The following is a 23,325-nucleotide window of genomic DNA, read 5'->3' on the forward strand; positions in this document are numbered from 1 at the left end:
AAAAAACCATTGTTAAACTTTTTTTTTTTTTTTTTTTTTTTGGGAGTTTATTGCGGTACCATTGTGATAAATATTAACAGCGTTTATTGGTGTACAAAAAAAAATACTCCCATCCAAATAAATGCCAAGACACGACATGGTGTAAATATTTTTAACAAGTGAAAACAATACGAACGTCTGACTGCCGGACTTGTTTAATGCATGTTGCTAATGTAAATTCGGCTTAGTATTTTGCAATTGATGTTTAGTTTGTTCTCACCAGCTTGGTATAGCATTTTACCATCTCACCAGCTCCTTCAGAAGTCAGAGCGCGCATTCAATAAAATCGATATGCTTCAAGTATCTGATATACACCATATTTGAAGCTGTTAAGTTTTTACAGCAAACAAAAAGAAAACACCTAATACATTTCATATATAAATGCCTAACATCCATTTCCCGATATGCGTGTAAAAATTCCATCTAAAGCAAATACGTAAAATTTGAAATGTAAAAGGACTTCAACAGTAAAATAAATAGAATAATTCTCTCAAAATAAAATAAAATGAGCAGGCTTGCGCACTATGTATAAAGTAACACCAGCCAACAAATAAACATATAAGTCTGAAATAAGGAAACGCGATGCTCTTGGTTTATATATATAGCACATCTAACCATCCTTTTTCCTCTCTTCTCTCTCTCTCTCTTTCCTTTTTTTTTTTTTTTTTTTTTTTTTTTGTTCACTAAGTAAAAGGAAGCAAGCACAAAGTTTATTTAAGGACCATCACAGCATTAAACCATGTAAGCCCAACCATGGGCCACACAAAGTTTAGCATAGAGAATTACAGGTTAAGCGCTTGAGCATGATGGCGGATATGATCATCAATGAAGGTGGCAATGAAATTGTAAGAGTGATCATAACCAGGTTGCATTCGCAAAAGAAGAGGAACATTAGCAGTTCTGCATGCCTCCGCAAACTTTTGTGGCAGCAGCTGATCATGCAAGAATTTATCATCCTCCCCCTGAGAAAATACAGCAGTAATGCATAAAAGATGACATGGGAAAAAAAAATGAAGCAAACAAGGTTGAAATGCAGAAAAAGTCGCATATAACAGCAAGTAAAGAATTGAAATCTGCATAATTCGGTGGTATCTATATAAAATCCTTTTGATGATGATTAATTCTTAATTTTCTACCATGAATTCTAAGCAAAAATGTGAAATCTTCTCTTAAAACAGGATGTTGAGGAAACAAATCATTTTCCTGTTTCCACAGGCCATGCAGGATCTTTCTTTTCTTTCAATATATACTCACTTAATTTTCAGAAGAAAAAAAGAAAAATGTTTACACTACGGAGGATGAGAAACCCTCTTATAACTCAGAAACCAACTAACAAGAAGAAACATAAAGCACAAGCCCTCCGATAGCAAGACCCCTCTAAAAGCTCTAGAAGGATATGCCCGCGTAACACTCAAAACACCACATTGTCCAACAATAAACTAATGGACAGCTCTTTTCTTTGAAGATGCATGCATTTCTCTCTATCCAAACACTACAAAAGGCACAATTTCAAAGAATATTGGCATCATTCTTGCTGCCAAATCCTATCTATTTAATACCAACAAATTTTAATGATTTTGGGCACATCCACTGGTCTATAAAAAAAGCTAAGAAGGCAATTGCATGCAGCCCAAGTCATTTCACAATGGCAAAATAGGTCAGAATGAGTTCTATTATGCTTATAACACATAATAAAATGGAATGACAGAACTTTTACCTGATCAATTAAAATGGTAGCAGATACATCATGGAACTTTGAAACCAATGAAGTAGCATCATATTCCTGCATATTTCACTTTCACAATCAAAGTGAAGGCATTTCAAAGATAATAAAAATAAATAAATCAAGATGAGCATGCTTCATGCCACTTACCTCCCAATCAGCTTTATTGCCACCAAGATAATTTGTGAAAGCTTTCTGGCCCCATGGACAGTTTATGGGATTGACAATAGGTGCAAAGGCAGAAACTGACTGGAAAATGGGTAAAAATAATAAAAAAACAAAAACAAATATCTAGGGTTAAAGTGATAATGAAACTTATTCATCTCAGGATCAAAATCACCTGCTTCACCCCAACCTTTAACTTTCATTAAGTTTGAAAAAAAAAAAAAAGCAAGGAGTTTCATATAGTCTGGGAGATTTTTCCCACCAACATCTTGCCTAGAACGTTGGTGGGAGGGTCAATGATCAAATCATATCATATTCAAAAAATTAAGAAATCAAACATTAGAAAGCTTGCACAACTCAAACCATCAAATGCTCATAGCATAAAATATAACAATGTTACCTTATACTTATCTAGGTTCTTGAGGTATATTGTTAAAGCACCATGACCACCCATTGAATGGCCAGATATAGAGGCTCTTGGGGTATCAAGCTGCGGAAAATTTTCACTTAGAAGTTTTGGCAGTTCCTTGACAACATAGTCATACATACGCCAATTTTTCCACTTCTCTTGAGTGGCATTAAGATAAAATCCAGCCCCTGATTGCAAAGAAGCCAAAACAAACTACATTTAGAAACTACAGTTACTATGCACATTGAAGTGAAAAGCTTATGCTAAGATCTTGTCCTGAGTAAAGTGTTTTCAGAAAGTTTGTATGCTAGGATTAGTGTGCCTCACTGCAGACATAGAATTGGGTGTTGCTGCAAAATGATTTTTTTTTTTTATAAAAAATATTACTTCTGACAAGAAAAGTAACAAAGAAAAAAGCATATTTCACATAGCCATTGCAAATTGCAGTAAGTGAAGTAATACTATCCTAGAATTCAAACTTCTCATGTTTCTACAAGTTTTAACATTTATTCTTGAGAACTTCGCATGTGTTGAGGACCTATCTTTTATTTATATCTTTTCCTTATTTTCATGCTATGGAAGAAAAAACTAAGCTTTGATATGTGAATAACATTTTAGTGCAATATAGAGAACCTTATCCCTCTCTCTCTAACAGACATTAAACCTTGAAAATTTCCATTCAAAGATCACAAAAATCGAAACAATAAGCCAATTACATGAGCACAAGTGAATATCAATTAGATGTTTGCAATACAATTAAGGAAAATGAAGAAATTCACTTGTATATACAAATGTAAGGTGATAAAATTTAAGCTAGAACTGTCTATTAAACACCAATAAAATTACTATGTATATTTTACTACATTTTGTACAATGTCAAGATATTGCTTCCTACTTGTGCTTCCATTGTTTTGCTAATAAACATGAGAAAATAAATTTGATTCTCAAAGGCCACTTGATATGCTTCATTTTGCCAATCAGGATTGCACAAAAGCATGAAAACTTTCCACTCCAACATCAATACTATATGAGATTTAAACTTGTGGCTTTAATGTGTCAGAACCACTGGGTTCAATTGCATGATAAGGCATTTCAGGCTTTCAGCTCCTAACAGATAGCAAAAGTGATTAGAAAAACCTTAACCATCTAGCTTACTGGTTTAAACCCTCCTCTTCGGCTCTTCCTCATCATTAAAATCATAGATTTCATAACTTTTATGATCAGCAAAAACTCTTATAATTCTCATACTAAACCAACACAAGGAATACTTAAAAGAGTAAATGGGATACATTTTTCCTGTATAAGGATATTTTCTTAGTAACATGGAAACAATATATGCAAATATTCACATGCTAGAAATTAACAGTCAAAGCTCATACCTACACCAAAATCCCAGCTGTCAGCCTCTCCTTCCACATTCAGGCCTCCTGAAGAAGAAGAAATAACAAACTGTCAGCACAAAATATCATGGAATAATATACTGCTAACTTAATTAGATTAATATATACATATAGACACACACAATGTGTCTTACCAATAACAAATGATAAAGCTATTCTCCAACTATCCAAACGCATGGAAACACAGTCCAGATTCTAAAAGTCCTGGATCAGATGTCTAGGAGATAATTGAAAACCAATAGATTAGGAAAAGAGAACCTCAAAAATAGGAGCAGAACCAATGGTAAGGTAGCTTTAAATGGAAACTAAGGGCCCACTCTGAAGCGAAAGCCTTAATGCAGTCCCCATGCACAATTTTCTCCCCCGCCCTATCCCAATCACTTTGCTTCAAACAAGGGAACATATAATATTCCATCATTTTCTTTCTCATTTCTTTCTTTTCCTCCCTTTCCAAAACATAGAATTGGAATCAGCGGATGTTTATATCATAACAGCTAGCAGCCATTAATTTGTTTCTATGGCAAATGAATCAGTACAATTGTGTGGGATCACATAGTAATCAGTTGGTTCCCGAAAATTATAACAAATATCTACAACAACAAAAACAACTTGAGGTCGGGTATGTAGATTTGTGTCTTTGTTCCTCTCAGTTTGCGTTAGTTCTATAGCAAGACCTAACTAGAGCAATATAAACTCATCATGCTTTATTAACCTAAAATAAGGAAACCATCATGTGACATATTAAAATGCAAAATTAAAATGCTTGAATGTTCAATCTAGTTTAAGTTTCAAGAATTCAAAACTTAACAAATGTTCGATAAGCCTAAGTTAGTTTCGTCGCTTATCAAAGCAGTTCCTTGTGGTGTTAAGAAAGCAGAATGAAGAAGTAATAGAAACATGAATCACCAAGTGAGTACTAAAAGGCATAAAGAAAAGCAGAGTGAAATAGTACTAGATCTATTAATCACTAAATTGTTTGTTGAGAGCATTCATAGCTGAGAAATAGCACGCTAAAAAAGATTTATGCCCTTACTTGGAGATGTATCAGGGGCAATTAGTGCAACGCCCTCAGTTGAGGCAACACGTTGAGCTCCCGACTTAGTTATAAAGTTCTCATCAGTACATGTAAGGCCCGAGAGAAAATAAAGGACCTACAAGGCAATGAAAGCAACATGATCTGGATGTATGTATGTATAATATATTGTTTTGTACAAAGAATCATAGCCACGAATAAAGCAAAAAACAATTAATACGGAAACAATAAGAGTGGATAATGAGACAGTTATAGTTACACATATATATTGCACTGCAACAAGAAGCATAGCCATAAATAAGTAAACAATATGTTAAGAATAATAAGAAAACTATAGTTTAGTCTAGTTTAATACTAAAAGACTATAAATTTACGTGTGAACTGATCAAATTAGTTAAGCAGTACTAAAAGACTGCAAATTTACACATGATATGCTCAAATTTAGTTATGCAGAGACTAACAACGTTTTAAAACAAATGAGAATAGAATAACCATTAACTTGTACTAAATTATGTACAAATAATCAGGGGTAGCTGATATTCAGCTAAATGATCATTAGTCACTACCGCAGCTATACGGCCCAAACAACAAACACAAAAATTACTTTCTTTTTGTGTTCATTTCACTAATCAAATCCTAGACCATCAAAATCAAGAATTTTGAAAGAAACGCATCACACTGATGCACTAACAGTCAAATAAAATCCTAGCAAATAATAAATAGATAAATAAAGAGCAAAATATTGAAAATTGGAACCTGGGATTCAAAATTTGATAAAAAATTGAAAATGGGTATATATCATTATAAAAAGATTAAATAAGGAGTGGAATAAATACAGGGAATTTGTGAGAAGAGGAAGATGAAGGAGGGAAATAGATATGGAAAGTCATGGAGCAGCCAAGTGTTGGACTGAAATGCTTGTATCTCTTATTGTATCCTCCAAACATCTTGGAGCTACTGATCTCAACTGGCTTTGTATCCATATTCTTCTACAGCAAATCTCTCTATCTCTGTCTCTCTGTATCTCTTTATCTTTTGTTAGGAATTCCTTCACCAGTTATTTTGCTCGGCAGTGGGTGGGAGCGATTGTTTTGTTAAAGGGTTTTACTGTGGCAGTATGAATGATGGACTTTGCTGTGTTGTATCTTTATGGGCCTGGAAGACACTTGGGGCCTGGAAATACCTCTGCCGCATAGCTGTCCCCATTTTTCCTTTCTTTCTTTTTTTTTTCTTTTCTTAGTTTTAATATACGAAAAACATATTCAAAGTACCAATTGAAAATTGGCAAATATAGTCGATAATTCAACTTTATAAACCTTCAGTAGAATGCTATATATATATATATATATATATATATATAATTAATAAAGAGTAAATATAATTTGATTCAGAGCAATTGACACTTAAATATATGAAAGACTTAGATCGCTGTAAACTCAAGAAGAAGAGGTACGGCCGTGCCAGTCTCTGGAAGTCTAAGACGCGAGACACGCTCAAGCCTAAGAAGTGCAAGCACGCCCGTGTCACAGCCAGCCTGCTCGTACTAGCCTCTGGAAGTCCAAGCACGCCCGTGCTGACGAGTCCAGTTACGATTTGAGTGCCGACAGGCTTGTGTCATGCCAAGCATGCCCGTGCCGCTGACCTTTTTAAGGTTTTTGTCCAAATGCGACTTGTTTTATTTTTTTAGGGTTTTTATGTGATTAGCCTAAATCTATAAATAGGTTATTTTGTTATTATGGATGACATTATTCTTGGATCATTATTTATATTCAATAAACTTCATTGAGAGTTTATTTCTCTAATTCTTTCATCAGATCAAAAGTGTATAATTGATTGTTATTCCCATTGACGTAATCGTTCTGTGTCATAATTGGATTCTTAAATTAGTCTAAGTGAATACTTAAATCTCTTTACATTTGATAGATAAAAATTTATATATACTTAAAGTCCATTTTTTAAAAATTGAATGTGTGAAAATTTAAATTTTTTTGAAAGAGAAAACATTAATAGTATTAATTTAAGGAATAAAAACTCACCAAAAAATGAGAGATATGATCCCAAATTTGAAATACATTCCTATATCTCTTAATCCACTTGATAGTAACATCAAACCTATCTTCAATAAGGGTTTTACAATGAGACCAAATTCAGAAATATCCAATGAATTAGACGCAATAGCTAAGTAGATTAACTGGGAATCAGTAAAAATAACTCATTGTCCTGGCATTTGTTCCCGCACAAACTGAAGGCTAGAGCTTCGCAAATTAAAGGGGAATTACATTCAAAAGTTCTGAAAAAGAAAAGTATGGGCTCCAAAAAAAAAAAAAAAAAAAAAAAAAAAGAAAAAGAAGGATGAGATACGGGATTGTAGATATCTGCCACTAACATCTATATTTCTATTATTGGACAAGGCATGGTTTTGAGTATGACATTTCATGCATTTTGATTATCCCAAACTGATGAAAACATTTAATGAAACTTAAAATTTATGTGATACAAGTAAATTTTAAAGTGATAAAATCAATTAATTTAATGGTGTACATATGCACCCAAAGTAGATTTTCTTTTATCTAATTACATAACTATTTTTATTATATTTTAAATAATTTTTTTTGGTGAGAAGAAAATTTTATTTTGTTGTTGTGACTTTAATGGTCAGAGATATAACTTAGAATTTGTTTGATGAGCTATAATATAAAGTGCAGAAATGCATTTTTAATGTAATTATTATATTAAAAAATGTATTTTTAATTAATAATTATACGTTATAATATATTTTATTATGGTTATTTATTTTTATAATTATGTGCAGAAAGTTTAGAAGACAATAACAAAAAAGAAAGTACGTGATTTACTATCAATTGATCGTAATTGGAGGCTAATTAAGATGCAATGCAAGGGTGGCAAACGGAAGTCATTCAACATTAATGGCCGTTGGGGAAGTTGCAGTTAGGCACCATCCCAATCCCAAATCTTTAATGCTTTCAGAATCTCCATACCCAGCTCATCTCAACTGTACCCATCAATGCAAACGCCTCTCTCAAACCAGTAAAAGGAAATTTTCACTCACCATTTTCTTGCTTCTATACTCTTTCTCACCTTACATGCACTTTCTGTGTTCTAAAGTTTCACACTCTATTAGTTTCCCTCCAGCAATGGAAGTTGAAAGTGCAAATCTTTTTTTATCTTGACCTAGAAGAGACACCTTGTAGTTAACGACACATCAAAGGTCGGTTTATTGTTTTTGACTTGAGTTTCTTTTTCCTTTTTTTATATATTATACGTATTCGTTTCTCTTTTGTCTTGAGAAGTTTATAGATGGGTAGACGAACAACTCAGGCGGAGAAAACAAAGATACTGTAGTGTTTGACTATTCTGGATAACAAGTTTCCCATTTGGCATTTGCTTAGGAACTGTTGTTTAAGAAGATAATATATATATATATATATGTTTTGTATAAAATTTTAGTTTTGTACTGTTCTGTTGCTTTTACCTTGAATTTAAGGGAACAAAAAGAAGTATCTCGGTCGGTTGGTTTGAAAATGTCAGTAAAGACATTGAGATATTAGTTTTATTGTTGGTAATAAGATCTACCAATAAGATTTGACCCTTTTAATTCTTTAAGAGGTGGAAATTTGTAGTTTTGAGGAAAGATTTAAGAAGCTTTCGTCATATTAGAAAAATTCATGTAAAATTGGAGTTGGGTTCAATCCTGGTTGGTAACTAAGAAGCTAAAATTGAGATAACGCTACAAAGTACAATTAGTCTATAGGATTGAAGCATTTGGGTTTAATTTCTTATTGGTGATTTTTGTTTAGTTGTTTTTGGTGTTGGTTATGCTGAAAAAAGATGGTTGGTAGTATTGAGGCAATGAATGTTCATCAGAATGGATGGTCTATTCAACATGGCAATTGCCTGGAAGAGAAGCTTGATGAGTTTCGATGCCTTCTTGGTAAGGCTGATGGTGATCCTCTGAGGATTGTTGGTGTTGGGGCAGGTGCTTGGGGAAGTGTTTTTGCTGCTTTGCTGCAAGACAGTTATGGTCAATTTCGAGAGAAGGTCCAGATTAGGATATGGAGGCGGCCTGGAAGAGCTGTTGATAGAGCCACAGCAGAACATCTCTTTGAAGTGATTAATTCGAGGGAGGATGTTTTGAGAAGGTTGATCCGGCGATGTGCTTATTTGAAATATGTTGAAGCAAGACTAGGTGACCGGACTCTTTTTGCAGATGAGATACTGAAAGATGGCTTTTGCTTGAACATGATTGATACACCCCTTTGTCCCTTGAAGGTTGTCACTAATCTGCAAGAGGCTGTTTGGGATGCTGATATTGTAGTGAATGGCGTGCCCTCAACAGAAACATGTGAGGTGTTTGAAGAGATCGGTCATTATTGGAAGGAGAGAATCACCGTGCCTATTATCATTTCTTTAGCAAAGGGTATAGAGGCTGCATTAGAGCCTGTTCCGCATATAATTACTCCAACACAGATGATTAATAGAGCAAGTAAGTTCTTCTCATCTAAGTTCCCCAAACCATTGCTTCAAAAGAGTTAGTCCTTTTGTCTTTCTCCCCAACTTCTAAAGTTCCATGTAACTAGGAGGTCTAAGAAGGACAAAATATTCTTTTTATGACACAAACTTTTTTTATTGGAACTCTATTATCAACTCATACCTTATATATTGGCTTCACTTGTTTCTGTCAAAATTTTCACTAGAGTGCAAATTATCCAGAAACTACAGCCAATCATTATTCTTAAGTGCTACTTTAATTGAAAAGTTTTTCAATCTTATTATATTCATGATAACGAACATTTATCCTTTTATTTATTCAGTTATTATTTTCACTTTAAAAAACTCTCTTGCATCATTTCTAAGCTTTACTCTTTGTGCCAAGCAGCAGGGATAAATATGGAGAATATACTTTATCTAGGTGGACCAAATATTGCTTCAGAAATATATAACAAGGAATATGCTAATGCTCGAATATGCGGAGCTGAAAAGTGGAGAAAGCCTCTTGCTAAATTTCTAAGGCAACCACATTTCATTGTATGGGACAACAGTGACCTTGTCACTCATGAAGTCATGGGTGGCCTGAAGAATGTCTACGCCATTGGAGCTGGTAAGTTCTTTTATTTTCTTGCTCATATTGATTATTGTAGTATGGCATACTTTCAACACCAACAAAACCTTTGTAGTTAATGGTATGAGATTTGCTGGTTTTTATCTAGTTGTTAGGTCTCATTATCTAGGAAGCAGAGCAATGTGATTCATGACACTTAACTTTTCTGGTTTTAGAAAGGGAAGGAATGCAGTCCAAGTCCCAAATGAGAATGACATTTATTCAGCAATGTACCTAATTTTGTGGCTGAATATTATGTTCAATGTAACTTTACGAAACCATCCAAAAGTTCCCCCTCTCTCTCTCTACAATAACATGAAAAATGAAAATTGCTAAAGGTTAAAGAGGGCTCATGGACTAACCTAAGTTCAAGAATAGTATGGAATTTCAAGGGACAGCATAGTCTTATGAATACAATCTTCTTAAAAAAGAGTTGGTTCATTTGTTAAGAATCTGATCAATTTCTTCACGATGGCTAGAATTTCTCTATGGTTGCTTATCCATTGATAACTCAGGTTAAGGGTTTCACATACATCTGAGAACAAGAAATGTAATGTGGATAATTTTTCTTTATTGATAGAAGTTCTCTATGTTAGTTCTTGTAGTATTTTCATGTGTATGAATAGGCATCGAGCAAAATAAATCAGATGACTTCTTATTCAGGTTCTAATCAGCATATGCTGTCAATGATTTGTTCACAAATTTGGTGAAATAAGACCTTAGATAAATAGGTTTGAATTTGGCTATGTGAAGAACCCAAATGAATGCTAATTGCATATAATAATGTCTTGCTTTTACTTTGGAATCTGCATGTCATATCCAGTTTGATTTTCTCAGGTATGGTAGCAGCCCTTACTAATGAGAGTGCTACCAGCAAGTCAGTATATTTTGCACATTGTACGTCGGAGATGATATTTATTACTCATTTATTGGCGGAAGAACCTGAGAAGCTTGCAGGGCCTTTGCTGGCAGACACTTATGTAACCTTGTTAAAAGGTCGAAATGCATGGTACGGTCAAATGTTAGCCAAAGGGGAATTAAACCGGGATATGGGCGATAGCATCAGTGGGAAAGGAATGATTCAGGTACTGATGTTGATCTTGTCATTTATCTTGAATGATGAATTCATTTATGCGGAGCAAGTATTCTGTGTTTAGAAATCAAAGGATAACAGTATCGTATCTTTTTATTAGTTTAGAAAGAACTATTTAGCAACTGTTCCATTTTGTGCCAAAGAGGAGGAATTTACTGAGTAAAACATTGAATGCTTGATGATGATTTGGATGTTATGTAAGTGGCATAGAAAAAGCACAAAAATTCTTGCCAATTCTTGTAATCATTTCTCATTTACAAGCCTCCATTATGCCTCTACTTTTATTGCAGGGTGTTTCTGCAGTCAAAGCTTTCTATGAGCTTCTAAGTCAACCAAGCTTGAATGTCTTGCATCCTGATGAAAAGAAGCCTGTTGCACCTGTTGAGCTCTGCCCCATCTTAAAAACATTGTATAAAATACTTATATCAAGGTAAATTTCCTAATTTCACCAACACATCTCTATTGCAACACAAAAGTTTTCTCAATTTCCTGGATAGAAGGCCATCAAAGTTTGTTATGTTTCAAATCAGTATGATTCTAGTGCATCAATGAAAATTTTTTCAAGTTCATTTGTAAAAGTAGTTGCTATAATACATTCTTTTGTTCTAAGATGTTCAAGTCAAATGTTCATTCAAGTTAATGGAATTTGTTCTAACCACCAATGAATCTAATCTTCCGCTTGCCGTTGTTTTGGATCTTTCAGGGAACATTCATCACAAGCTATTCTGCAAGCACTGAGAGATGAAAATTTGAACGATCCCCGGGAACGCATTGAGATTGCACAAAGCCATGCATTCTACAGGCCTTCTCTTCTTGGCCAGCCTTGATTCATGAAGGAATTAGTAAAACATATAAAAGGGATTTGTAATATGAACATGATGAACCAAACATATTGGTTTTATATTATATACTACATTATCTATTAGAATGAAAGCTTATAGTAAATTGGTTTAATCTTTGCCTTCCATGAATAAGATTTGGTTCTAAGTTGGTTGGCTAGTGAGGCTACCTCTGCATTTGGCTCCAAACCAATCTATGTATGCATATTCAGTAGGATGCTGTTTTTATATATATATATATATATATAAAACACATGTACTAGACAATTCCAACATACCTTTTTTAGCATATAGTATAATTTCTAGTTTTTCTTATAAAATTTAAATTTAAATAGGAAATTAATAAAACCAATCAAACTTAAATTATCTTTACTTTTTGAGAAACAAAATTAAAATTATAAAATCAAAAATATTATATTCTTACTATATTTGATATATACCTTATATAACGTATAATATAATTTATTATTTTATCTAATAATTCATATTTAAATAGAAAATTAATATGGTCAATTCAATTTTTCAACCAATAAAATTAAAATCATTAATGCTACTTTTCATTTCTACTTTTATATATGTTATAGATCATAATAATTATAATATTATAATTTACTAATTATACATCATAGGTTATAGATAGATGGATACTTAAATATTTAGATTAAAATAATATTACAAAAATTTAGATTAATAAAAAAAAAGTATAAAAAATATCTTGTGGTTTTGAATTTTTACACTTAATAGTTTGTTTTTTTCCGTCATAATTTTTAACTAAAAATTACTAACGCCATTAATTAATGATTAAGATCTCACTCATATTGTTATTAAATGATGATATTTCTTAACAAGAAAATAGGTAAAATTGAATGGAATTTTTAGGTTTTCAATTTATTAAAATAGTTAATTTTTTTTAAAAGTTTTATTAATTATTTGGAAAGCTTTTCTTAGTAATTTCTTTTTAGTTTTATTTTATTTGGCTTTATATGACAATAAAATTTGATAAAAGGTTAATTTTTTTCATAATTAAACAAAATTATTTTTATAAGTTGATGTAGTTTTGATTTTTTTTGTAATTAACCCTAATATTACTATTATCTAGTATTATTTGAAGGCGGTTTCAAAATTCTCCCATACCGCAGGCATTGGCTTGTGTCATTCTTCTTCACTTCTTTGTTTTGTGGCAAATTAATATTCAAACTGAAGTCATAAGAAAAGAAGAAATTCATAAATGGCGACACCAGAAGCTCAGAAAGGTGGACTCGATATTGGAGAGCTCCTTAAGCCCTTCTACCAAAGAGCTTCTGAAGCTGAGGTTTGATTCCGTTCCCAAATAACAATCAACCAATCTGTTAAAAGAAATGGCGGTTCCATTGTGCTCTTTTTATGTTCAATTATCGTGGGATTCAAGAAAAATAAAAGCTTTTCTACTCTTTTTACTTCTCCTTCAGTTTGTAATTTTTTATTGTGAAATTTAAGTTTTTGGGGATTTATTATAGGTTATTTGGTTTTAAAAAATGGATTTTGTGTAACTGAATTATCACTGATAATATTTTCATCGGAATGATTAGTGATAGAAGCAATCCCCTTTAACCAAAGTTATTTACTCTAATTTTCATTGGTTTCCAAGAAGATTTGGACCTTACCTCTTAATCATATAGTATGTTTATGCGTTTTCTGGTTTCTAGATTGTGAAATTCTTGCTAGTAAACCCATGTGTCTGCTTTTTATTATATTAGCTGGTAATTTCAGTTTCTTTTGGTTGTAACGATTGGAAAATTTAAGATTGTAAGCATTAATTCCTTTTTTTTTTCTTAGTATGTGAACAACACTAATGTCCACTGAACTTTGCTTTGGATTCATTAGGCTTGCAAAAATTTAATTTCTTAATATTTAGTTACTATACTTAATATACTATTGTCAACTGATCCTGGTTTAATCCATATAGGTAAGAATGGATTATAGGCCTAAAGATCCTTGAAACACTTTATTTCATTTAGATTCTGGACCTTTCTATCGATTATGAAAGGTTTAGATTAGATATTCTTCTGCATCTTTCACAACCCAAACCTTTTCATGCTGTTATTATGAGGATTCAATTTGATCTCCTTGTAACTTCTTAACAGTCTATACTTTATGTACATATCCATTCCGTTACTTGGACAGATTTCTGTAACATCCCTGTTTGGCCTAAATTGTCCACTGCGCATCTTTGTGCCCCCACCAAGATCCCTTCAGAAGTGGATTGATGCTCTTTGCTTTGATCAAAACTAGCCACCTTTGTAATGCAGTTATTAACCTTTTTTTTTTTCCTTTTATCTCCATCATCTGTCAATGATCACAGCCAAACCACCTGCTCTTTGTTAACTTAGCAGTTATGGCATCAATGATGAAACTCGATCTTAAAAAAACTTTGCTTAAGAGGGATGCATACCTGCTAGGAGTAAAGTATAAGGGAAAGAAAGCTCAGAGGTAGCATCCCTTTCTCGTCTTTGAAATTGTCCTCCTCATCTAATTGTCCTGCTGCGCTTTACCATAATTTCTGTTATCTTCCCATGTGTGTGCTCACATGTCTTTTATTGATTTTCTCTTCATTCCCTTGGAAAGTCTTCTTATTTTTCCTTAGGTTAGACTTAATGCTACATTATCCTATTCTGCCCACAAGTCATAAGCACTGGCTCATTATTTTATCATCTAGTTCTATCAACTTCACACTAAATCTCTACATGCTTGATATTTCAGTTATCATCTTTCTGTTTATGGTTGATTGCATGATGAATACGTGGGCTTATTCATTTTGGTTTGACTATATTCCTAGTGTATTCTCTCTTTTTAGGTTGGGGTTATATGCAGTTGCTTTGCCATTAAATTCTAATTTTTCCTGAAAAAAAAAAAAATGATTTTGCTGTGTATTTTCTATGTTTAATTTTGTATATGAAGCGCATTTATATACATAAATGGCATCAAAATAATTAGTACTAATGAGCAAAATTCATTCAGCTTTTTTTGTATTCTATGTCTAATTAGCATTTGGTTATATTAAAGGATCGATTGTCACGACTTGAAGTTGCCCTTGCAAGTAAGAAAGGTGAGTGTGAGGCTGTAGGCATGTTACTTAAGGTAAAGGTTATTACTTTGCTAACAAAGTTTGGAAACTCACTTAGATGCTGAAAATGAGGAACTTTGGAAAACAATAAGTGAACTTCAGTCAAAGCTAGAAGATGCAAATACAGAGCTAATTTCAGAACAAGAAAAGGTAAGCATATTTATATTTGGTGCTTATTCGTTTTGCTTATGCTACATTACATTCACTTACAACTTCCAGGTTAGGAAACTTGCTGCTGAAAATGCAAAGCTCCAGTATCGTGTTTTACATCTTGTCAGGGCACTTCATGAGTGCGATGCCAAGCCGGAGAATCTGTCAGGTAAATTTTATCTAGAATTCTTATCTCAGACAACAATTTAATTACATCCTTGTGCTTAAACGAATTTATTTATTGCAATCAAGTTTAATTACTGAAACTAAAGTATATTCTCTTTCCATTACAAAATTATATAGAGAACACAGATAGTGAGTAAGGTAGAGCATAATAAGCTGGGCAAGAATTGTTGTATACACTACACACAAGAAATATGCATTCTTCCACCATATTGTCTTCAGATAAGATCATTTTATTTGTGGAAATGTCAGGTTTTAATCCTATGCTCTTTTGATTTGGAAGATCATTGAATGCCGAAGGAGTTTCATCTTTCCTTTTTGGTTTTTCATCCAGTAATTGCTTATAATTGGTGCAGTGGATTTCAAATATTGAATATATTGCACAGCATACTCAAACTTGAAGAATTAACAGTTTTGAGTATATTGGTTTTTATCTCATGGATGTGTACAATGGCCTTTCCACAATGTTCATTATCATGACCTCTTCTCTTGCTAATCCTACTTTAGCAAATCAACTAAGCATCAAGAACTTTTTTTTTTAAACACTCACATGTGTGGCCTATAAGTTAGGGTATATGCGGAGATGCAAGTTCAAGCCCTCTTTCTATATTGTAAACATCTTGTTTTGTGCTTCGAGTATAGGTTAGCATTTAGCTTAAGCTTACATTTGTAACAAACTGTAATTTTCAATCTCAATAAATGTATTTTGGTTGGTTTCCTCAGGTAGTTCAGAAGAAAGAGCAGAAGTCATCACAAAGTTGAAGGATATGCAACCGTGATACCCATAGAAATGCTCTGTTTTTTCTAATCTTGTGATCTAACGTAACTTAAGATTTGTTATTTGAAAATCAGCATTTAAACAAAAGATAAAAGAGGGAAGCTTTTTGTTACAGAGGTTTTTGACACTTCCAATCCCTAAATCATCAGCCTCACCACTTTCATGGATTCTATTCTACTTCCATCCAGTTTTTATTCTATTTTTATTGTGCCAAAAGAAAAGGACTTGAATCAAATCTAGTGATTATTTGAAATCACTTGGACCCTCCATCCTGCCACAAAATCTAGATGTTGTGGGCTTTTTATAAGGTTATGGCTGAGGCCTGGGTGGGTGTGATAAAAAGAACTTTGAGCTTGACTCCAATTGGAAAAACACGTATGCGTTTTCCTAGTTGAGACAACGGATTAAGGCTTATTTTGGGTTTTTTTTCCCCTGAAATAAACAAAATGAAAATGTAATTTATTACGTGAAATTGAAAACATTCGAACATTTGAAAGTTAATTGCAAAATGAAATAAATTCTTACATATACATAAAATAGATGTTTTTTGGTTTTTTGGGTTACAAAGGCACAGGGAAACCCTCTAAACACAAAATTTAGAATAGACTATCCCACATGTTATGGAGAATCCAATTAAATTATCTAAGTATGGAGGTACATCAACAAAAATATGAATACCTCCAAGTATCTAAAAACTTTTAGCTAAGGAAGCTATCCAATCCACATAGTAAACAATAAATATGATCAAATATGGAGACCTAAGGTGACTCCATAAAATTGATTTTTTAAATATAACAAGGATTTTCTTTTCGAAAGTAAAATAAATTTACTGTATAATTTTTGTCATTTCTAACATGTCGATTCATTATTTTTAATTCATCAAAGGCTTATAAACTGAGATAACATTGCGATCTATATAACAGAAATAATACGGATTTAAATTCATTCTTAGTTCATAAAATCGGTGAAAACGTTTTTTAGTTTAGAGAATTCGGATCAAGATATAGTGAGAAGTTATGTAATTAATTTATATATAAGTTATTATTATTTTAACTTTTTATTAAAGAATATGAAGGTAATAACCTGAAAAGTTTTAAGTGAGGTTTAATTATGCAATAAGATGTGGACTTGCATATTACAATCAATAAAACAACTCCACACCAAATTCTAGTTTGCGTCCAAACTTCAAAGATTATACCTTTCACCGCATAAATTTACACTTTTCCCTTTCTCTCCCACCCACGTATAAATTCTTCGGAAAAAAAAACAACAATGCACATAGAAGAAAACAAAAAAAAATTCTAAAAAAGTAAAAAAAAAAAAAAATTATTTTTCGCCATTGATGAAGCTCAGATGAGATCACCCTCCACAAATCCAAGCACAATGTCATCATCTTCTGCATCATCTGCATCATCTTCCTCAAAGAAACAAACCCTTTTCATTACTTCTCTTATAATCCTTTGGTACTCCTCAAACATTGGAGTTTTGCTTCTGAATAAGTACTTGCTTTCTAACTATGGCTTCAGGTTCCCAATCTTCCTTACCATGTGCCACATGTCTGCTTGTGCCATTCTCAGTTACCTTTCCATTGTTTTCTTCAAGATTGTCCCTCTTCAGGCTGTCAAATCCAGTCCTCAGCTCCTAAAGATTGCAACTTTGAGCATTGTTTTTTGTGGGTCTGTCGTTGGTGGTAACATTTCGCTTAGGTATTTGCCTGTCTCGTTTAATCAAGCTGTTGGTGCTACAACACCCTTTTTTACTGCGGTTTTTGCCTACTTGATGACCTTCAAGAGGGAAGCTTGGGTTACATATGCTGCTCTTGTGCCTGTCGTTGCTGGTGTCATCATTGCTAGTGGGGTGTGTTTTCTTTCCTTTTTCTTTGTTTTCTTTCTTTTATTTGCCTCATGTATCAAAATTACGAGTATTTCTTATTGTTTTGAGTTTGATCTGAACTTTTTCTTTTTGTTGCTGTTTGAGTTTTGAGATTTCTGTTGATATAATGCATTGTCAATTTGATTATGATAGTGTAGATCTGAGATATTGTTTGTGTGTGGTAACTGATGCTTGCCATTGTAATGAATCTATGCTGTGATATCTACGTATCACATGCTAACCATAAGCAAGGTCTTCTAGTGACTGATATTGCTTTTAAAAAAGCAATCAATAATGTAAAATAGTCCTCCCCTCATTTTAGTAGAGCTAAAAGGTTGATCAAAATGACAGAATTGTTGAACTGTGTTAGATCCTATGCCTGGAGACAATTCATAATTGTTCGATCATAAAAGGTCTTGATAAAACTCCCCAACATGGAGAACATTATTGTTGGTATTGCTATAAGAGAATAGGGAGCCTAAAGGGACTGCGGGATTTGGTTGTATTTAAATGTAAATTAAGCATTTTGGAGCTTAAGTATTGATGAACTGACCAGTTAACAGAATGATGTTATCGGAATGATAAATCATTTGTAAATCCTAAGTTGGGAGCTTAGCTGTAAGGTTTTCGATATACTGAATTTTGTCTTTCTTTTTCTTTTCTGATGATTGTAGCAGGTAATGTAGTGATGGTGGCTTGTAAAGTAGTGTCAAATGGGTAACCACAGCATAAATACAAGCAGCAAGTATATTGAGTTACTAAAAGATGCCGCAACATAGACCAATGATGCCATAACTTAGATAGAAGATAACATAACTCTTAGGGTCCATTTATGTAGCTAGTCATTTGAAACGGTTGAGTATTTGAATTTGTGTTTCAAATGTAAAATCACAAAAAATCAACATAATTTTGAATCCAAATGCTAAATCATTTCAAACAACTGGCTACCAATTGGACCCTTATAATTTTTATTTAAGCATTCTTGTCAGTTGGCTTAACCTATTCTGTTATCCATCTATGATAGTTCCTTCCACTCATTATTGGCTTCCAAAGTTGTAGAATCAGTTCTTGTAACAGTTTGTCGGGGTTGCTTCATGGTACATTCTTGATGGTTGTTGCTTCATTTTTAATATGTAACCTATTTTTTCAGAAATGTAATGGGGTATTCAGTTGTTATGGTGAACACCTCTCTAGTTAGCCTCTCTTGTCCATCTACATTGCCTGCAGATATTTCATTGCAATATTTCTGGAAGGATGACGTTTCTTTTGCACGTCAAATATCTATAATTTATAGTCTTTGCCCCCTGCCGCATTTTGTCTCAGTTTACTCTTTGCTCTATATTGCACACATCATGTAATTCTTGATACTAGCTGAAACAGTGACTCTTTGGTATTTTTATATCCATTAGCTAGTGACTTTTTCTCTCTTTTTTAGGAATAAGTGTCTTTAATTTTCTGTGACTCTTTTAAGTTTCTCCTGTTTTATTTTAATGTTGCAAATTTATATGCATTCTCAAAATTTACTAATGTTGAAAATCATGTATGCTATGTACTAATGCACGCAGAGGTTGAAACTTTATCTTTTGTTGGTGACAGGGTGAACCAGGTTTTCATTTGTATGGATTTATTATGTGCATAAGTGCTACAGCTGCAAGGGCCTTCAAGTCTGTTCTTCAGGGCATCCTACTTTCTTCTGAGGGGTAACTGCATTCTTCCTTTAACTTGATATTTATAGTGAGTGCATTCATGTTTCTTTTTCATTTTTTGATCTTTGCGGTGTGTATGGGAGTTTGAGCATTTGTTTTAACATATACTTCTACGGACACTAACAATTTTGAAGGTTGGTTGGAATGTTACATTCATTTCATATTTCTGATTAATTTCTTTAGGCACAATTTTTTTCATTGAATTGCAGAAGAATTTTTTTCCCTTTTGCTGTTTCATGCGTGGTATGAAGTCTTATTGTGAGATATGATTTTGCATAGGTAGCCTTAGCTTATATAATGCGTCTATTTTGCTTGCTAGAGTTGGATCAGCATATGGAATATTAGAATAAATCAAGATGAAGGTCACTATAATACATAATGTTATACGATATAGGTGTCACTCATAGCTTTCTGTATGTTTTGTTCAATGAACCATTTTTGGATGGAACCAAATCTTCCCAAGTCATGCACAATTATGTGCTCCGGTAATTGAAGGAAGAGAGGGGAATGGGCTGGTTCACTGGGATCTCAGTCCCATAAAGCTTGTCAAGGGTCTTCATATAGTCATGCTGGGCAATGTTCTTCTTATGTCTTCCACTGTTTGCATGACTTTGCATCTCACTACTGGAATGATCTACTTTGATATGTAACAATTATTTGTGCCTTCGGTGTTAAGGAACATCAGAGCCAGGAATGATAAAACTTTATAATTATTTTTTCACTTATTTGAAATTCAAATTCAGAAGTAAATATGTATGCATGGTGGTCGCAGTCCTGTGACAATTTGTTCTTCTCTTTTTCTTTGTGATAAAAGTAGGGAGTAAGAAACCAGTGCCATGAAACATCTTTCCTGCATGCTTAAAGTTCTGTTTTTTTATGGATATTATGTAAATTATTTTCACAAAAATTTGTGAAGACGTCTCTATAAAATGTGAATTGCACACTGTAACAATCACCAAGTATGCAACAGTGATCCTCCCCATGTTCTTGTTACCCATATAACTATGCATATATTTTGTATTACCCTTCTTGTCTGTAAGTAATATTACCTTTTTGGGTCGGGGCGGGGGGGTGGATAAAAATGAAAGAATTTGGCGAATGCTTTAATGTCAGTTGCTTCTTAAACTAAAGTTTTAATCTATTCTTCCCCAGTATCTTCTCAACTTAAACGGAGTGTTGCTTATCATTAAAAAATCCAAACAAAATAGAGATTGCAGTGATAGCTGCCTCATGTGTTCAATTCTTATGCATTGCAGAGAAAAGTTGAACTCGATGAATTTGCTGTTGTATATGTCACCAATTGCAGTTTTGGTATTGTTGCCTGCGGCACTTATAATGGAGCCTAATGTACTTGAAGCCACCTTATCACTTGGAAGGCAACATAAGTTCATGTGGGTATTGCTGCTTCTTAATTCCACAATGGCTTACTCAGCTAACTTGTCAAACTTCTTAGTCACTAAGCATACAAGTGCTCTGACACTCCAGGTTAGCATTATTTACTCTCCACTATTTTTTCCCCTAATTATTTGCACAAAAGCAGGAAGTTTTGCTCAATTGAAGAAATTGGAAGTGCTCAAACTACATTATCATTAAAATATTTCTGTAATTGTAATAATGTCATGTCTGCATTAACCATGCTCAGAATTATTATCATTATGATTGTTCATCTGCTATATTCACAACCCTGATCAACTCTACATGTCATCTTCAAACCTGAAATCAGGCAAAATTGTTAATTCATGAATGTTGGATGTTTGTTTCAAAGATATAGCTAGAGTTTCAACTAAATTAATTTCAGGATTTCTCAACTTTGAAGTGATTTTGAACTAACCAAATGTCCTGGAATAAGGTGCCAGGTTTGTATCAGTTGTCTTTCCTAAGTTTCATGTGAATTATGCCACTGCTTATACATGTATACCTTGTGCAACTGCAATCCCATTGACTGCTGCCATTAACAATAACTATAGGTCTGTTTGGCATTGTTATTGAACTGTTGTTGAGAAACATCTTCAATATTTTCATTAAGAACAATCTAAAATTGTTTTCATGATATTATAGATTTAACAATTGACACGCCCTAGTAATAAAAACTCCAAAACAGTTTGCAAATGCTATGTAAATGGTTTCACCTCAGCGTTAAACACATCATAGTTATAATTTTGGAGATTAACTTTCTGTTGTTTACATATCTGGGATATCAGTGAGTATAAAATTAGAAGATTATTCCTTTATTGGCTGTCAGTTTTTTTCAATCTTCTCCAGCCTTAACATTCTTTTTCCTATGGAATGTTGTGATCAGGTGTTAGGCAACGCAAAAGGTGCAGTTGCTGTTGTTATCTCAATTTTCATCTTCAGGAATCCGGTAACATTTGTGGGTATTGCAGGTTACACAATGACTGTTCTTGGGGTAGTTGCTTATGGAGAAGCAAAGAGAAGGTTTAGATAAATGAGCTTTTGAAGCTTACCATTTTTTTTACCACATAGGTTACTAAAATTATGCAGGCCACATATCATCTTATTTTTGCAGAAAGAGAGAGAGGGAATTGCATTATTGTGTTGTATTTTTTATATATACAAAACATATACTCTAGTATATTCAATTATATTCTGATTTGCTTGGAAGGATGTTTTTGTACGCTGTACTTAATTCACCTTCCTGGCTCAGTTATGGGTAGACTAGACTATCCAGATTCCAGTTTGTTAGTAGTAGAAGATTCATAAAAGAGAATATCCCCTGGAATCATGTTTATTAATCATTTCTTTAGCATTTGCTTCTCTTGAGCACTAATGACTCGAAAAAATATGTTATGTCGAAGTGCACTCTTGCATTCCTCTACATGGAGTTTTATGCTTCACATGATCTCTAAATATCTAACGCATATAGTATGCATGAAAATAATAATGAGCCAAAAACTATGTTAACTGGGGAAAGGAAATCAAAGCAAAAAGTAATAAACAATAACACCTAAGAATATTGAGCTAAGTTTGTTAACTTTTCTTGATATGATTGAAAGAAAAGTTCCCAAGAACTCGACTGTGATTAATTGGAATGTTGTCTAAAAATAAAATCAAACAAATCGAATTGAAATTGGTTTGCTTCAACCTTGTATGTAGTTCAATTTCGATTCAAATTTTAAAAATACAGTTTGGTTTTCCGATTTTATTGGTTCGGAACCGAACCCGATGCACACCCTTAACAAACCAAATCAATTGAAAAGGTCTCGAAACAACAAAGCAGTGATAGAACAAAAGATAGAATCCACCACGCATAGTCTTCTAAGATAAATCAAAATTTTGTAAACCCTTTTCAAGAATAAATAATACAATCAAGAAAATTAAAAAGAGAGGCCAGAATGATGCCAAGCCATATTGAGCGAGAAGAAGTCTTGACAGAAATCCTCAAAAGATTAACACCAAAATTGCTAATATATAATTACTAGAAGAAGTTGGGTAATTAGTTAATAAGATTTCCCCTAACTAGAAATAGAGTGCAATAACAAGCTATAAGTATGGTTTAAAAACAATGTTCAAACAGCGGAGGTTATAGAAGTCTTTGATTACATCCTCCTCAGATTCATAAAACTGTGCCAGCAGAAAACTGTTCATGTTTTTCTTCATTAACATGTTGCAAAAATGATGATAGTGAACTGAAGTTTTATAGAGGAAGGGACGAAGGATTATCCTTGATTCTAGAAAGGAATATCCTTCATACT

At 33.1% G+C, this 23,325-nt stretch overlaps 4 protein-coding genes across 7 annotated transcripts; 3 read left to right on the forward strand and 1 right to left on the reverse strand.

The window, feature by feature from the left end:
* Nucleotides 1-512: 512 nt before the first annotated feature.
* SFGH (S-formylglutathione hydrolase) lies at nucleotides 513-5,888 on the reverse strand. The gene is made up of 7 exons (XM_089718041.1): nucleotides 5,606-5,888; nucleotides 4,770-4,887; nucleotides 3,716-3,763; nucleotides 2,328-2,524; nucleotides 1,913-2,011; nucleotides 1,757-1,822; nucleotides 513-1,001 (listed from the first exon to the last, which is right to left on the reverse strand). The coding sequence occupies exons 1-7, from the start codon at nucleotides 5,750-5,752 to the stop codon at nucleotides 822-824; spliced, it is 855 nt and encodes a 284-aa protein (XP_089574167.1). The 5' UTR covers nucleotides 5,753-5,888; the 3' UTR covers nucleotides 513-821.
* Nucleotides 5,889-7,694: 1,806 nt separating this feature from the next.
* GPDHC1 (6-phosphogluconate dehydrogenase family protein) lies at nucleotides 7,695-11,935 on the forward strand. Of its 2 annotated transcripts, XM_089717998.1 has the most exons (6): nucleotides 7,695-7,998; nucleotides 8,588-9,273; nucleotides 9,667-9,888; nucleotides 10,726-10,973; nucleotides 11,272-11,411; nucleotides 11,685-11,935. In XM_089717998.1, exons 2-6 carry the CDS (start codon nucleotides 8,619-8,621, stop codon nucleotides 11,806-11,808), a joined length of 1,389 nt encoding a protein of 462 aa, XP_089574124.1. In that variant the 5' UTR covers nucleotides 7,695-7,998; nucleotides 8,588-8,618; the 3' UTR covers nucleotides 11,809-11,935. The 2 variants fall into 2 exon arrangements, with proteins under 2 accessions (XP_089574124.1, XP_089574123.1); XM_089717997.1 differs by having other exon boundaries at nucleotides 7,695-9,273.
* A 968-nt stretch (nucleotides 11,936-12,903) lies between these two features.
* Nucleotides 12,904-16,206, forward strand: LOC149498044 (threonine-tRNA ligase 2). 3 transcript variants are annotated; one of them, XM_089718001.1, is made up of 5 exons: nucleotides 12,904-13,132; nucleotides 14,845-14,905; nucleotides 14,982-15,073; nucleotides 15,143-15,242; nucleotides 15,509-15,973. In XM_089718001.1, exons 1-5 carry the CDS (start codon nucleotides 13,049-13,051, stop codon nucleotides 15,529-15,531), a joined length of 360 nt encoding a protein of 119 aa, XP_089574127.1. In that variant the 5' UTR covers nucleotides 12,904-13,048; the 3' UTR covers nucleotides 15,532-15,973. The 3 variants fall into 3 exon arrangements, with proteins under 3 accessions (XP_089574127.1, XP_089574125.1, XP_089574126.1); XM_089717999.1 differs by lacking the exon at nucleotides 15,509-15,973 and adding an exon at nucleotides 15,980-16,206 and having other exon boundaries at nucleotides 12,909-13,132; XM_089718000.1 differs by lacking the exon at nucleotides 15,509-15,973 and adding an exon at nucleotides 15,980-16,146 and having other exon boundaries at nucleotides 12,917-13,132; nucleotides 14,863-14,905.
* A 1,024-nt stretch (nucleotides 16,207-17,230) lies between these two features.
* LOC149498045 (UDP-URONIC ACID TRANSPORTER 1-like) lies at nucleotides 17,231-22,427 on the forward strand. Its single transcript, XM_089718248.1, has 4 exons — nucleotides 17,231-17,891; nucleotides 19,503-19,606; nucleotides 20,869-21,097; nucleotides 21,912-22,427. Exons 1-4 carry the CDS (start codon nucleotides 17,388-17,390, stop codon nucleotides 22,056-22,058), a joined length of 984 nt encoding a protein of 327 aa, XP_089574374.1. The 5' UTR covers nucleotides 17,231-17,387; the 3' UTR covers nucleotides 22,059-22,427.
* Nucleotides 22,428-23,325: the final 898 nt, after the last annotated feature.

Source organism: Jatropha curcas, chromosome 2, assembly GCF_041381405.1.
Source record: "Jatropha curcas cultivar XTBG-Jc1 chromosome 2, XTBG_Jcur_1.0, whole genome shotgun sequence".
Taxonomy (NCBI): Eukaryota; Viridiplantae; Streptophyta; class Magnoliopsida; order Malpighiales; family Euphorbiaceae; genus Jatropha; species Jatropha curcas.